Source organism: Gadus morhua, chromosome 20, assembly GCF_902167405.1.
Source record: "Gadus morhua chromosome 20, gadMor3.0, whole genome shotgun sequence".
In the NCBI taxonomy this organism is placed as follows: domain Eukaryota; kingdom Metazoa; phylum Chordata; class Actinopteri; order Gadiformes; family Gadidae; genus Gadus; species Gadus morhua.
In genome coordinates, this window is record NC_044067.1 from 17462963 (window position 1) to 17479894 (window position 16932).

At 47.0% G+C, this 16932-nt stretch overlaps 1 protein-coding gene, 1 long non-coding RNA gene and 1 pseudogene across 2 annotated transcripts; 2 read left to right on the forward strand and 1 right to left on the reverse strand.

Annotated features, from left to right (window-relative positions):
* Positions 1–3381: 3381 nt before the first annotated feature.
* On the reverse strand, positions 3382–5888 carry LOC115533201 (uncharacterized). Its single transcript, XR_003974156.1, has 3 exons — positions 5667–5888; positions 4983–5184; positions 3382–4788 (listed from the first exon to the last, which is right to left on the reverse strand). It is a non-coding gene; the product is annotated as an uncharacterized LOC115533201 (long non-coding RNA).
* A 2320-nt stretch (positions 5889–8208) lies between these two features.
* Positions 8209–9312, forward strand: LOC115533197 (uncharacterized). The gene has a single exon (XM_030343548.1). The coding sequence runs from the start codon at positions 8216–8218 to the stop codon at positions 9299–9301; it is 1086 nt and encodes a 361-aa protein (XP_030199408.1). The 5' UTR covers positions 8209–8215; the 3' UTR covers positions 9302–9312.
* A 2310-nt stretch (positions 9313–11622) lies between these two features.
* On the forward strand, positions 11623–14211 carry LOC115533548 (uncharacterized; annotated as a pseudogene).
* The last annotated feature ends 2721 nt before the right edge of the window (positions 14212–16932 follow it).

Consider the following 16932-nt stretch of genomic DNA (forward strand, 5'->3'; position numbering starts at 1 on the left):
CCTGCCCCCACCCCTCGACACAGAGCCGTGCACGAGCGCTGCTGCTGCTTACGGCTTACTTCAACGGCAACCATTGCGTCACTTTTCAGGCCATTCAACTCCCTCAGCTGTCGCCATCGCTGAAAAGCTAATCCAATATTTATTCTCGTTTTTCCTCGAGCAGTCTCCAACTTCTTTTTTGTTGCTGCCTTTTCAGTTTCTGTCTTTCTTTTTCTTGCCTTTTTAAAAGGATGAACCGGGGCAAGTAACGGTGGCAGTGGTAACTTCAGTTGTTTCTCTTCCATTGTGTAAACGTTGTAGGCTCACTAGTGCCCTATACCACGAAGCTCGCTGAACATACCCAGGCTTTCTTGGGAAAACCTGGCTCGACAGAGCCGCAACTCGCAATCAGAGTTAAATGGTACCACGAAGCTCACTTTAGATTCAATTAGTTGAACCAGGTTTTCCGCTTTAGGTTCAGTGCGCGTTCACGTGAAAGGGGCGTTTTTTGCGTCATTTTTCTCACTTTTACGATAGATCAAGCAGTCTATATGCGTATAAGTGAAAATATTCTGCATATTGTCTGTAAAATAACTATGCCAAATGCACAATTGTTCGCCATTAATCCAAATAGAATGATGATGATTTAAAAATGCATAAGCAACGTCCATCCTGCCTTATTCTATCATTTAGGGAATTCACTTTAAATACACCCTATTTAAGAAATGTATAGCATGTTTTCGACCGCTGAGAGGTAGCGGCTCTAGCGTAATGGATTGGTATAAGACCCAAACGCCAGCGACCGGGGTTCAATTTCGCCGGACTTTCATCATGCATTTTACCCCCATAGATGTGGTGCCAGCACGGCCTTGAAAATATGGGTTCAAGTTCGAAATAAGCACAAAAATATAATTCCCTAAGCTTTAGTGAATAAGTATTCCATATGCATGAGAATTAGGACTTTTTAAGCTTCACATAAATTTGCATCACTTGGGAGTCGAACCCCCCGCGCAGAAATTCAAGACTGAAGCGCTACCTCCACTCTAGCACACTATCACGGAGACACAATGCGCAACAGTAATCATTGTCTACATAAGGTCCAAAAGGACGATCAAATAACGAACACCCTCTGATGAGAATCTGTATCTCTCATGAAGAACCCCAATTTCGTTGTTTGCACAATGACAATAAAGTCTGAAATCTGAATATCGTCAGACAATGCCAAGGGATCGGTTCTGTCCCGTAAAACCCTCTGTCTCTGGAGAGACGCCTGTACGAGAAGTGCGCCGGGGTCCACGGGAACACCCACAAATGGTGATGCCATTGTCAGAGGAGGGGCTAGGAAGCTGCGCACGCCGATTTAAGTAGCCGATCTCCGGCTAGACTAAGCCGAAAAACTGCTCCCGACCAGGTTTGGTTGCGAGCATAAGTCACCATGGTGATACAGCGACGCTAAAAGAGATCGACTTTCGTGGTACAACTAACCCAGGCTTGGAGCTCAACATACCTCGCTAACCCTCTAAGCGAGCTTCGTGGTACAGGGCCCAGGTCTAGTCCACTGTCATGAACTACTATGACAACAACGCTTTCTTTGCCCTCCGTGAACGCGCTCAGGCCGGCTCAGGCTCGTACACAGAGGGAAGAGAACGCGCAGGCTTGTGATTGGTTCTTTAGATCCGGGCACAGTGTCTCCGATTGGTAAGCATTTTAACAGGTTTATAGCATAACAGAATTCGTTCTTTTTTCGCTTCTTTTTCATTGCCCATAAGTTATTTATTGCTGTCAGGATGTAAAAACCAATTTCAACAACATATTAAAAAGTGCATATTACTGGATCCCGTACAACATGCCTTTAAGCGGAAAACCTGGTTCAACTAATTGAATCTAAAGTGAGCTTCGTGGTACCATTTAACTCTGATTGCGAGTTGCGGCTCTGTCGAGCCAGGTTTTCCCGAGAAAGCCTGGGTATGTTCAGCGAGGTTCGTGGTATACCCCCCCGGTCTGGTTCCTACTAACAACAAAGCAGGCACATAAATACAAACACTCCCTGATTGGCCTGAGTGCTGACACCTGCTCGCACTCAGGTCCAACCCCCCCCAGCCAATCTGGTGCTCCCAAGCTGCCTATACTCCCCCTGCAGCCCAGACGTCGCACGTCCCCCCACACACCCCCACCGCCCCAACACAGGCCGGGGTCACATCCGGCCGCCAACTCACTCACTATGTGCTTCAGGATCCCAGACAAGGGATTCTTTCTTGCTGCCTTTTCCCTCACCGTTTGTAGCTCCTTCTAATTGTGCTGCTGGAGCAAGCAAGCAAAGTGTAACCCATATGGAATATAGGGCTACTAAACCCATGATTATTTAAAGGTGCAATTGCATGAGTTCTCCAGTAGGGCGCGCTCAACATGATTCCAGTAACAGGAAATTGCACGTGAGCACCCTGTTTCGAGGGGGTCACCTTGAACCGTAACACTGGAAAGACGTTAGAGAGGTATTAAGCACAACAGAGAATCTCCCGGTATAAAGCGCCATAAATTAATATTTCTACCATGATTAATTCAGTCATTAATATTTCCTTGGTATTAATAAGGTGTTGTTTTATTAGGATCTGATCATTGAAAATACAGGAAACTACCGTGAATTATATTGTTCACTTGAATCTCCGGTGAGTGCTGCACAGGCCAATGCTAATGTATTGTTGCTTAGTACTAAAGAGAACAAAATACTAAAAATGCTGTTTGAGTTCAGATACCTTTTTATTTATACTTTTGTGTTCATGGTGTCATTTTAAAATGTGTTTAATGAATCGCTAATGCGATCGCTAATCGTTAGCTACATGTTAAGCGCTAGCTGCTAATCGTTCATACCAGGCTAATTGTATGCTAATGCTAGCGAAGGTCAATCACTATGCTAAGGACGCATCTTAGTAGAGCAGCACAGAGATGATGATGAAACCTTAAAGGAGCAATGCGTTTATTTTGATGTTACCGAAGGACATTGTTTTGCATACTTAACCCGCTTTAAGTGTGATTGTATTAATTTCATTGACTGTAGTGCACTTGTTAGATAAGTTTAAGAATAATTTCATTCAATTTAATGGTTAAAACATAAATATGTATACAAATAATTTAAATTACAAATGTTAAGTTAGAAACATGGTTTAAAAAGATAAATAATTAATTGTTTGATTAAATACTGTGACATATTCTAATTCAAGATTAGTATTTCATTCTTTGTGGTTTAAATACTAATTGTTCTAATAGGTGACAATTCATTTCATTATATTTATAAATATAACCTTGGTTTTTGGTTATACATTGTAATATAGATGTGTCAAATCCCATGTTTGATATAGAATAGTACCAGATAACTTACAATTCTGCACTATTTGTGCAGGTTGGTTTTTTTGTTTGATCGAAGGAAGATTGCATCTACGATGGCGAGCTTTGCCCAATAGAACTGTGGATGGTGTGGATACGGCGTGGCCAGCCGTGAACACCACCATAGAAGCCCTTGTGAAGATCCATTCATAACAGATAAGACATAGAAATAGATACACACTAACCTACCCGGGTAGTAGTAAGAGAAACACACATATCCGGATATCCCCCCCTTGAACTCGACATTCCTCGACCAAACAACTCCTTCCCAAGGAGTACTGTAGCTGGGGAATCCAGCTACAAAGGACTTATTCTTTTGATTTTGTTTGTTTGTTTGTTATTTTCAAAAGCTTTATTTTGTACCAAATGTAAATGTTTATGATGAAAGGCATTAAAATAGCTCATCTATTCAACCAACACCAACTCCCCTCGTGAGTCATCAGTGTTTAACTTCTTTAAGGACCTAGAGTGATGCTAGCATCCTATCTGCCCCTTCCGGCTAAGACCACGGGTGCTACACAAAAGCAAGAAAGATTAATTTATACAGCAGCAGCACATTTTCACATATTGAATGCAATAAAAGTGCTTTACATAAAAACAGCAAAGATACAATGTGGTACATACAAGATGTTGTAGGAGGCAGCAGAACAGATGTTTCTTCTGTCCATGGATGTGCAGCTGTTGGAGGAAGAATCTTCATGGCTTCTCCAATGCAGGCCTTCTTTCTTTCATCAATATTGACACAGAATCTTTCCTTAAATCTGGGATTTAAGAAACAGCACATTTCCATCATTTGTTTTGTCTTCTCTGAGTACCTTGCCTCCAAGTCGCCTCTAATTGCCTGCTTCATTGCCTTGGTGTCAGCTGAATCTGCACCATCAATGAGAAGGATCTCGCCAATGATGTGCTCCATTATTGGTTTCACAGCTGACATGGTGACCCTTTTCTCCGAGGCAAGGGCATCTTCAAAATCGTTAAGGGGGGAGAGGAGCTGCCTAAGTTTCTCCAAAGTGGTGACGTGGTGTTCCTTTGGCATCAGAGCCCATGAGCTCCAGTCGTCAGCTAAAACACTGCTAATAGGTTGCTGCTGCTCCAGGAATCGGGATACTATTTTGAAGGTGGAATCCCACCTGGTTACCACATCATGTATGAGGTCATGGTTTGGGAGCTCCAGGTCATTTTGCTTCTTTTTGAATGCGCGTTTCTTCTTCCAGCTTCGTGAAAAGGCTTCCACCAGGTGCCTGCATGCCTTTACTGCCAGTTGGACTTTCTGTATGCCCAAGGCTTTTGAGATGGCTTAATTTAGATTGTGCCCAAAACACCCTAACCACACCCAAGGATGTTGGGAGCATATTTTGCTCCCTTGGCAAAGGATTCTTTTATATTAGACTGGCTGCTTGATGGCGCACTTGAAGGACTTGCTTTCTCCTAATAGAAACACAAAACAGAAGCCCATATTACAGATACAATTTCAACAAGGTATACACAACTTGGTTATACAACTTAATTTAGGCACTTTTAGGTCTGTCGTTTTAAAATTATCTTTCAAATTAAAATCACTGAACAATAGTATGATCATTTGATGTTATCTGTGATCTGTCACGGAAGTTCGCCAACCTTACCGTGGATTTGACGATTTTGGCATGGTCTTGTGGATGTTTCTCACGGAGATGATATGCCATGTTGGACGTGTTTGCCACTTTGCAAGGCGCTTTTCTCTTGCAGCGTTTGCAAGTCGGCATTCCATCTTCAAGAATTTTGCCGTCTTCATCCTTTGGATAGCCGAAAACTTCCCACACTGCCGACCTGGTCCGTTTTGGTGGCCTAAATAGCGACACCGTATTACATGAAAAAACGTACGGTTGACATTCGTGGCCTTATCATATCACAATATACCGTTTAACAGTATATCGTTACATCCCTAGTGTACACCTAAGGGTATCTTACCTATTCACCTAAACCCCTATGGAATCTCAAAAACAAAGGCAACGGCATGACACAGCCAACAAACAGGCAGACAATGGCGTGTTACAATGGAGACAAACAGGTGCAAGTTATCAAGGCCGGATGACACTGATTGGCCAACAGACAGCTCCCAGATTGGACGAAAGGGGAGACACAGGAAAACAACCATGCACGTAACACCCCGACCCATAAGAGCAAACATCACACACGAGAAAGGGCATCCACACACACACATTCTCGGAGCCCTTCTTGTGACGAATCACCAGGTTGAAGTAAAAATAAAAGAACATTGGTGAAAAATAAAGACGAAGCATAGTTGCGTCCAGGAGTAATGAATCCACCTGTGATTTGCAGGGCAGCCCCTGGCACAGGCAGTGCGGGGGCTGTGAATTAGGGATGCACCAAATTTTCCTTTAATGTCTCGCTGCGGCTTGTAGGACATGGACATTCAACGTCCAAGTGCTGTCACGTGATTCCACTTGCCACCCCCACTGACGTCACAGGCTAATCGCGCTGGAGAGCTTCATGGAGCCAGTTTCCTGCCTGAGCTTATAACCTGAAAAAAATTCAAGCATCTGTAAACATGATTTTGTGTTCTATTTTATCTTCTTCATCATTTTCACCAACACATTTTCAAAGTATTTTTTTTTTCACAAACATGTTTTCAAAGTTCAAACAATATCATCAGCGCATTTGCAGAGTTTCAAATCTGGCACTGTTCTAACAGTGTATTTCATTGTTACCCGGTTTTGAAACCTTGTAAATGGTTAAACCTCTGCAAACAGGTGTTCATACATTGAGAAATACGTTTTGAAAGGTTGAATATTTATTTTTAAAAACTTGTAAAGGTGTACGTTTACGCCATTGCAATGTATTTTTTCAGAACTGACTTTTCGGCACTGACTTTTCAGAGATTTGACCACACAGGCGCAAGCTTTGAGTCACTCCTGACAGTCAAAGTCTGAAGAAAAAGAAAACGTTCCTGGGGGCGGGACCATTTTGCTCTAAACCTATTGGTTGCTCTCGGCTGACGTACATTCCAATCACATGTGCCGTTCACCGGGCTGTGCGTGATTGACAGTGCTCTGCCGATGACAAGAATGTGATTGGAATGTACGTCAGTACATTCCAAGGGGTCAGACAACTATCATACCGTCGCAGTCCACCGCCCAGACTCCCCCATCCGCCAACACCCGCATGGGGATATGGGAGGGACGAAGGATGTACATGTGCCGTTCACCGGGCTGTGCGTGATTGACAGTGCTCTGCCGATGACAAGAATGTGATTGGAATGTACGTCAGCGGAGAGCAACCAATAGGTTTAGAGCTAAATGGTCCCGCCCCCAGGAACGTTTATTTTTCTTCAGACTTTGTCTGTCAGACGGTGTTTCACTATGGGAATCGCCTAGGCGTGACCTACTACTGGAAGCTCCAATTGCACCACGTCTGTCCTTGACAGACAGGCCAGACTGTGCCACAGGGTCCCGCCCCCTGCACTTATACAGTCGACCCGCCCTCCTCAAATCATTCTCGCTTTCTTCCCGTGAGAAAGCTACTTAAGCTCCCTCAGCTCATCTAGGTTAGCTTTAAACTGCTTAACAGTTCACAGACGAGCCGTCAAGGATTCGGTTGTCGAACGTAGTTGTAGGCTTTTAACCTGGTTCGGCTGAGTAATAACTTCGTAAGAAGCTATTTGTTACTACACCCGCCGGGCAGTGTCCTCATAAAGGCGAGCTGCTTCTCCGGTTACCCTGTATTTGTTTACAGGTGTCACTGGTTTACGGTGTAGCTTATCGTACAGTACACAGTACACATTAGCTTGTTGACTGAGGCAAAACACCCGGAGTATAACGAACGCATCACGGCGAGTGAACTCTGCGATATGCATTCGCCCGCCACCCCCGCCAAAGGGTCGGAGCCGAAGGCTAAGGAGGCTGTATCCCGCCTGTGCCCCGCGTCAAGTGGAGCCTCCATATCAGGCCGGGACCCCCACCCCATGTGCATCGCGTGTAGGGGCATTAAACACGCTCAAACTTCGCTAGCGGACCCGCATTCATGCGCTCACTGTGCATCGATGCCGGAGAAAATTCTGGAAAGGAGGCTAAGGGTGACGGTAGCCACCAACCAGGATCCCTGCCTGGCGGGTGCCCCCGCTATAGCGTCAACGAGCACCCATCAGTCCCACGCAACAACGAGCAGGGCGGACATGATGGAGGCGGCATCCCCGCTCGTGCCCCCGCTATTCGATTGTTTAATCCACGAGGCGGAACCGGGCGCCGAGGACGCAGAGGGCAACGGCGACGCCAACTTTGAACTCCTCGACATGGACGGAATTGAGGAGGAGGAGGACGACTCCACTTTTCCGGTCCAACTGTCCAGACCCCCTAGCGCCTCTGACGCTGTGCAACCGGTAGACGGTAACCTGTACGAGGTGTGCAAACGGGCCGCTGCAAAACTAGGCATTCAATGGCCTGCAGCCCCGGATGCTGAAGGGGCAGAGAGAGACCTGTACGACGGCAAGAGTCTCCCACCAGCCCAGCCGCCTTCTAAGCAGCTCTTACCAGCAGTTCCCATCTGCATGAAGGAAATGAGCCGCTACTGGTCCAGCCCATTTAAGAGCAAGCTTCCAACCAAGGGCTCCTCAAAGCTGGAGATCCACGGGATGGGTGAGCTGGGAGCCTTGAGTGGCTTACCACCTCCACCCAAACCGTCGCTCTCTCTCCGCTTCTGCAGGCATCTCCCTGCCTGGTAAGATGGACCGCCTCACCGCTTCCACTTACCAGAGGATGTATAAATAGAGAGGAGACAATCGTCTCTCACGCAGTGTCTCTCCCTCTTCAGGCGGGGAGAGACTGTATCGTTCAGGTTATGCCTACGCCTGCTTGGCCTTATGGCTTCGGTGATATCAGTAGTGCATTTGGGTCTTCTGATGATGAGAGATTTTTTAGCGCTGGGTCGCAGCGCTACGTCTGTGCTCCCGTCGCCACCTGAATCGCAAGGTGAAAGTACCACCAGCGTGTGTTACCGCTCTCCGCCCGTGGTCGGTGCGCACGGTTCTGACAGCGGGCGTCCCGCTGGGGGCGGTGTCGTCCAGGGTAACCATGACAACGGACGCGTCCTTGTCAGGGTGGGGTGCGACAATGATGGGCAGAGCAGTGAACGGCACCTGGAGACGCGATCTAGCTCAGGCTCACATAAACCTCCTAGAACTTTGGGCAGTGTTCCTTGCTCTAAAACACTTCCTGCAATTTATCCACGGCCGCCATGTCTTGGTAAAGACAGACAATTCCACTGTAGTGGCATACGTCAACCGGCAGGGCGGCACTCGCTCACTGAAACTAAACGAGTTAGCTCGAGAAATTATCTTGTGGAGCAGCACCAGACTCCTGTCCCTTCGGGCGACGCATGTACCGGGTGCCCTGAACAGAGGAGCAGATCTTATGCCCAGAGGAAACCCCCTGTACGGGGAATGGACTCTTCATCCACAGGTTGTTGGACAAATATGGCAGAGATACGGCTTGGCAGCCGTAGATCTCTTCGCCTCGCTGGAAAACACTCAGTGCCCGCTGTTTTTCTCCCTGTCAGACGTAAGGGCTCCCCTAGAGGTAGATGCGCTGGCCCATCCGTGGCCAAACGTGCTGCTATATGCCTTCCCCCCTCTCAGCCTGATCTCCCCCACCCTAGCCAGGGTGAGAGAACAGAGTCTGTCGCTAATCCTAATAGCGCCGCGGTGGCCGGCTATACAGTGGCAAGTGGCGGGTTTTTGAGGACTGGTGCGACTCGAGGAACGCCATTCCATATCAGTGTTCCATGGTGGACCTACTGTGTTTCCTACAGGGATTATTGGAAAAGGGTAAGGCCTTTTCCACGATTAAAGTGTACGTTTCCAGGCCCCTGGTCCCTTTGTGGGATTTATCGGTGGTGCTGGATGCCCTCTCTCATCACCCTTTTGAGCCGTTGGAGGCGATGGGGATGACGTTTGTGTCGCTGAAGGTGGTGTTGCTCTTAGCTTTAACCACAGCTAAGCGTGTGAGTGATTGACAGGCATTCTCTATCCGTCCTTCCTGCTTGCAGTTTGCTCTGGGGATCTCCAAGGTCTGTCTGCGGCCCAATCCGGCTTTTGTGCCTAAGGTGGTTGAGTCGACCTATAGGTGTCTCACGGTGGAACTGTCAGCGTTTCACCCGCCTCTGCTCTCCTCTGCGGAGGAGCAGAGACTCAATACATGATGCCCGGTACGGGCTCTACATGTATATGTGAGTCGGTCAGCTGCTTTTCGAAAAGGGGATCAGCTGTTCGTGTCTTGGGCCACTCCCCATAGAGGCAAGCCTTTGTCCCGCCAGAGGCTATCCCACTGGATTGTGGAGGCTATATCTCTTGCTTATGAAAGTAGGGGCTTAAGGGCCCACTCCACAAGGGGTATAGCTACTTCATGGGCCTTATTCAGGGGAGTGTCGGTGTGTGAGATTTGTGCTGCGGCGAGCTGGGCTACGCCTCACACCTTTGTTAGGTTCTATAGGCTGGATGTCTCAGGGCCTTCTGTTTCTCAAGCCGTGCTGGAGACGATCTCACCAGACTCAAAGTGATGTTTGCTGCCTGGCTGAATTTGCATGGCTTCGGGAGACATATGCAATACGTGACTGGTCTATATCTCCCATAGTGAAACAAAGAGCGAAGTTAGAAAAATAACTTTGGGTTACTTAACGTAATCCCTGGTTCTTTGATAACAGGATGAGTTGTTTCACCAACACGTCCCTCCTTGCATTTACACAGAAAGAAACCGGTATAGAATGATTTGAGGAGGGCGGGTCGACTGTGTAAGTGCAGGGGGCGGGACCCTGTGGCACAGTCCGACCTGTCTGTCAAGGACAGAAGTGGTGCAATTGGAGCTTCCAGTAGTAGGTCACGCCTAGGCGATTCCCATAGTGAAACACCTCACTCTGTTATCAAAGAACCAGGGATTACATTAAGTAACCCAAAGTTATTATTACATGCAATTTATTTATCTCAACGAAATTTCAAACAGTATATTAGATACATACAAATATATATAAAGGAAAATATACGAAAATTAAATGGCTAAAGTTAATGCAAAATCACGATGTAGTTGAATACAAACAGTCTACTCTCATTGCAGTCTTTGGAAGTTAATTCTGACTGATATACTGTTATCTTCCACAGCATGACATAACATCTCAGGAAGAGGTAGTGCTCCACTTTGTTGGAGAATCTCCATACTTAAGGGTATAGCTCTTCTGGAGCAGATGTGCTGTGAATTCCAATATTAACACAACCGTAACAATGACATACAAAAACGATTTGTGTGTGTGTGTGTGCTCGTTTGTGTGTGCTTGTGTGTGTGTGTGTGTGTGTGTGTGTGTGTGTGTGTGTGTGTGTGTGTGTGTGTGTGTGTGCAGTCATTGCAGACGGTTTGCTCATTTCACGGAGGAGGGCAGAGAGATGGCAAGAGGAACTCTACCACCTTTCTTCGGCATCCCGAGGAAGCGCAAAGTGTCCGAAATGGAGGAGACATAATATTTGTCTTTTCTTTATTTCTTTATTTTTTATTGGTTTGTTTGAAGAAAAGAGCAGAAAATTAAATTGATAATAATGGATACCAATTCCAAGAAACGTTTTATTTGAATCGAAATGAAATCTTATATTGCTGGTTATTAAGCACACAATATAAAATTAAATGAAGACTAATTTGAAAATCGACATAAGTTGAGCCTCTTTTTTTCACATGTGAATTGGGACTCTCACTTTTGGCCCAACCTCATTGAAATCAATAAGACAAGAACGCATTGAAGCGCTTGTTTTTGGGGATACTAAATCATCGAAATCTTATAAACATTTGTTTTGTACTCCAGGGTGACAACGAAGTGCAAAACAACGTGCAATTTCCTATTTATTTTATCAGGTTCAGTGTGGAGAAACTGTGTTCCCAAGAGGCTGAGCTTACAGGAAGGGTTACAGCATTATTGCTCTAAAGAGCGCAAAGGAAACTTCCCTTTTCTATTGTTCTTTCCTCATTTCATGACAGTTGCTATAAGAACAGCAAGTCACTTAAGAAATGAAATCGTTTTACTTAGCTTTTACTTAGCTATCTATTGCTTAATAAGGGAACAAAATGGTGATTTAGCTTATGGCACACTTATGAAAGCCCTTGCGCAATAATATGAATTTTAAGTCGTTCCCCATTTTGTTATACTTTTCCATCATTGCCAGTACGTGATTGCCAGGCCTGATGACAATGATTGGCCAACAGACAGCTCCCAGATTGGACAGGGGTTTGGACGATGGTAGAGGAACAGTCAATGGCGTGAGACCTACAGAGAACAAGAGGGGAGACACAGGAAAACAACCACACATGTAACAGTGTGTGTGTGTGTGTTGGGGGGTGGGGGGGTATTGAAGTAAAAAAAAGAACATGGTGAAGAATAAAGACGAAGCATAGTTGTGTCCAGGAGTAATGAATACACCTGTGATTCGCAGGGCAGTCCCTGGCACAGGCAATGCGGGGGCTGTGAATTAAGGATGCACCGAATTTTGGGCCACCGAAAATGGCCCCAAAAGCGCATTTTCGGTTTTCGGCGAAACAGAAATTTGTGATGATGCAAACAAAAAGCGCATCCAGCACACGCTTGTCTGGATAAGCGCCAATATGTCTGCAGTGTGGACGTTTTTCAATGTTTCTGAGAAAGACCCGCGTATAGCGTTTTGAAAAAATTCCAATGCTGTAGTACCGGAGGAAAAGGAGGACGTAGGCAACGTAATAATAACCGTTTTAATCCAAAAAACAGAGCAGAACAATCACTCACAGTGCATTGCAAGAACAACTCGTGCAACCGCATAAACAGTCCCCCTAGACCCCCGTGACTCATAGCCAGTTCCCTCCCACTCGATCAGCAAGAGGGGAACACAAACCCATAATGTAGTCACTACACCAGCCCCCCCAGTGTTCACCTCAATATATCGCTGTGCCAAAGGGTGTAGCTGCATGGATGACAACCGCCCTGTAGCATTGATCATTCATCAGTCATCAGGACCCCCTGTACGGGTAATGGACTCTTCATCCACAGGTTGTTGGACAAATATGGCGGAGATACGGCTTGGCAGCCGTAGATCTCTTCGCCTCGCTGGAAAACACTCAGTGCCCGTTGTTTTTCTCCCTGTCAGACGTAAGGGCTCCCCTAGGGGTAGATGCGCTGGCCCATCCGTGGCCAAACGTGCTGCTATATGCCTTCCCCCCTCTCAGCCTGATCTCCCCCACCTTAGCCAGGGTGAGAGAACAGAGTCTGTCGCTAATCCTGATAGCGCCGCGGTGGCCATCCAAACATTGAGTGGCGGAAATAGTGCATCTCCTGGCGGGCGACCCATGCCCCTTCCCCTGCGCAGGGATCTCCTGTCCCAAGCGGGCGGGGAGATTTACCATCCGCGACCGGAACGGGTAGCGCTCTGGGCTTGGCCCGTGAGAGGTGGGACTACAATGCGGCAGGCCTGCCTGCACAGGTCGTTGACACCATTCAGAATGCAAGGGCCCTTTCCACTCGCCGGCTCTACAGTGGCAAGTGGCGGGTTTTTGAGGACTGGTGCGACTCGAGGCACGCCATTCCATATCAGTGTTCCATGGTGGACCTACTGTGTTTCCTACAGGGATTATTGAAAAAAGGGTAAGGCCTTTTCCACGATTAAAGTGTACTTGGCGGCCATCTCAGCTTGTCATGTTGGCTTTGGGGATAAGCCTGCAGGGCAGCATCCCTTGGTTTGTCGCTTCATGAAGGGGGCGCGTCGCAAGCTCCCAGTTTCCAGGCCCCTGGTCCCTTTGTGGGATTTATCGGTGGTGATGGATGCCCTGTCTCATCACCCTTTTGAGCCGTTGGAGGCGGTGGGGATGACGTTTGTGTCGCTGAAGGTGGTGTTGCTCTTAGCTTTAACCACAGCTAAGCGTGTGAGTGATTGACAGGCATTCTCTATCCCTCCTTCCTGCTTGCAGTTTGCTCCGGGGATCTCCAAGGTCTGTCTGCGGCCCAATCCGGCTTTTGTGCCTAAGGTGGTTGAGTCGACCTATAGGTGTCTCATGGTGGAACTGTCCGCGTTTCACCTGCCTCCGTTCTCCTCTGCGGAGGAGCAGAGACTCAATACATTATGCCCGGTACGGGCCCTACATGTATATGTGAGTCGGTCAGCTGCTTTTCTGAAAGGGGATCAGCTGTTCGTGTCTTGGGCCACTCGCAATAGAGGCAAGCCTTTGTCCCGCCAGAGGCTATCCCACTGGATTGTGGAGGCTATATCTCTTGCTTATGAAAGTAGGGGCTTAAGGGCCCACTCCACAAGGGGTATAGCTACTTCATGGGCCTTATTCAGGGGAGTGTCGGTGCGTGACATTTGTGCTGCGGCGAGCTGGGCTACGCCTCACACCTTTGTTAGGTTTTATAGGCTGGATGTCTCAGGGCCTTCTGTTTCTCAAGCCGTGCTGGAGACGATCTCACCAGACTCAAAGTGATGTTTGCTGCCTGGCTGAATTAGCATGGCTTCGGGAGACATATGCAATACGTGACTGGTCTATATCTCCCATAGTGAAACACAGAGCGAAGTTAGAAAAATAACTGGGTTACTTAACGTAATCCCTGGTTCTTTGATAACAGGGTGAGGTGTTTCACCAACACGTCCCTCCTTGCATTTACACAGAAAGAAACCGGTATAGAATGATTTGAGGAGGGCGGGTCGACTGTGTAAGTGCAGGGGGCGGGACCCTGTGGCACAGTCCGACCTGTCTGTCAAGGACAGAAGTGGTGCAATTGGAGCTTCCAGTAGTAGGTCACGCCTAGGCGATTCCCATAGTGAAACACCTCACTCTGTTATCAAAGAACCAGGGATTACATTAAGTAACCCAAAGTTATAATTACATGCAACTTATTTATCTCAACGAAATTTCAAACAGTATACTAGATACATACAAATATATATAAAGGAAATTATATACGAAAATTAAATGGCTAAAGTTAATGCAAAATCATGATGTAGTCGAATACAAACAGTCTACTCTCATTGCAGTCTTTGGAAGTTAATTCTGACTGATATACTGTTATCTTCCACAGCATGACATAACATCTCAGGAAGAGGTAGTGCTCCACTTTGTTGGAGAATCTCCATACTTAAGGGTATAGCTCTTCTGGAGCAGATGTGCTGTGAATTCCAATATTAACACAACCGTAACAATGACATACAAAAACGATTTGTGTGTGTGTGTGCTCGTTTGTGTGTGCTTGTGTGTGTGTGTGTGTGTGTGTGTGTGTGTGTGTGTGTGTGTGTGTGTGTGTGTGTGTGTGTGTGTGTGTGTGTGTGTGTGTGTGTGTGCAGTCATTGCAGACGGTTTGCTCATTTCACGGAGGAGGGCAGAGAGATGGCAAGAGGAACTCTACCACCTTTCTTCGGCATCCCGAGGAAGCGCAAAGTGTCCGAAATGGAGGAGACATAATATTTGTCTTTTCTTTATTTCTTTATTTTTTATTGGTTTGTTTGAAGAAAAGAGCAGAAAATTAAATTGATAATAATGGATACCAATTCCAAGACACGTTTTATTTGAATCGAAATGAAATCTTATATTGCTGGTTATTAAGCACACAATATAAAATTAAATGAAGACTAATTTGAAAATCGACATAAGTTGAGCCTCTTTTTTTCACATGTGAATTGGGATTCTCACTTTTGGCCCAACCTCATTGAAATCAATAAGACAAGAACGCATATAAGCGCTTGTTTTTGGGGATACTAAATCATCGAAATCTTATAAACATTTGTTTTGTACTCCAGGGTGACAACGAAGTGCGAAACAACGTGCAATTTCCTATTTATTTCATCAGGTTCAGTGTGGAGAAACTGTGTTCACAAGAGGCTGAGCTTACAGGAAGGGTTACAGCATTATTGCACTAAAGAGCGCAAAGGAAACTTCCCTTTTCTACTGTTCTTTCCTCATTTCATGACAGTTGCTATAAGAACAGCAAGTCACTTAAGAAATGAAATCGTTTTACTTAGCTTCCACCTAGCTATCTATTGCTTAATAAGGGAACAAAATGGTGATTTAGCTTATGGCACACTTATGAAAGCCCTTGCGCAATAATATGAATTTTAAGTCGTTCCCCATTTTGTTATACTTTTCCATCATTGCCAGTACGTGATTGCCAGGCCTGATGACAATGATTGGCCAACAGACAGCTCCCAGATTGGACAGGGGTTTGGACGATGGTGGAGGAACAGTCAATGGCGTGAGACCTACAGAGAACAAGAGGGGAGACACAGGAAAACAACCACACATGTAACGGTATGTGTGTGTGTGTGTTTGGGGGTGGGGGGGTATTGAAGTGAAAAAAAAAGAACATGGTGAAGAATAAAGACAAAGCATAGTTGTGTCCTGGAGTAATGAATACACCTGTGATTCGCAGGGCAGTCCCTGGCACAGGCAGTGCGGGGGCTGTGAATTATGGATGCACCGAATTTTGGCCCAAAAGCGCATTTTCGGTTTTCGGCGAAACAGAAATTTGTGATGATGCAAACAAAAAGCGCATCCATCACACGCTTGTCTGGATAAGTGCCAATATGTCTGCGGTGTGGACATTTTTCAATGTTTCTGAGAAAGACCCACGTATAGCGTTTTGAAAAAATTGCGATGCTGTAGTGCCGGAGGAAAAGGAGGACATAGGCAACGTAATAATAACCGCTTTAATCCAAGAAGCAGAGCAGAACAATCACACAGTGCATTGCTAGAACAACTCGTGCAACCGCATAAACAGTCCCACTAGACCCTCGTTATTCATAGCCAGTTCCCTCCCACTCGATCAGTAAGAGGGGAACACAAACCCATAATGTAGTCACTACACCAGCCCCCCCAGTGTTCACCTCAATATTCAAAATCCCCGTGGCGAGGAGGGCTTATGGTCCGGCCCCTACAACTGTAGGCAAAGTCAGGAGGTGCGGGAGGAGGCGTGACATTGTCCATCACATCCTCTTGTTGGGCGGTGCGGGGGGCGGGGGGCAGGGACGATGAAACTGATGGACTGATTTAAGCGCTCAACAAGTCTGTTAGCCTGCGGGTGGTAGGCAGTAGTGCGGTGGAGCTTGACCGCCATCGCCGCCCACAGCTCTGAGGAGCAGGAGTGCCGTAGCGGGAGACCCACACCGCGATGGACGCCCGGGCCAAGTCGGGGGCTGTCGTTGAGGAGAGCGGGACTGCCTCCGGCCAGCGCGTTGTCCTGTCCACCATGGTAAAGAGGTAGGTGAAGACGTGCGAGGGGGGCAGGAGTCCCACTAGGTCCACGTTGACATGGTCGAACCTCCGCTCGGGCACCGAGAACTGTTCCCGCCTTGACATGGCGATGCACCTTGGCGCGTTGACAGGCAGTGCAAGTGTCGACCCAGGCCCTCACATCTCTCTTGAGCCCGTGGCAGACGAACTTCTCTGACACCAGCCGTGAGGAGGGTTTCCTACCTGGGTGAGACATGCCCTGTACCGCCTCAAAGACGGGCGTCTCCAGTTGGCTGGGACTACAGGCCTTGGCTGACCCGTGGAAACGTCGCACAGGAGCTTGGCCCCTGTATCACTGAAGAGC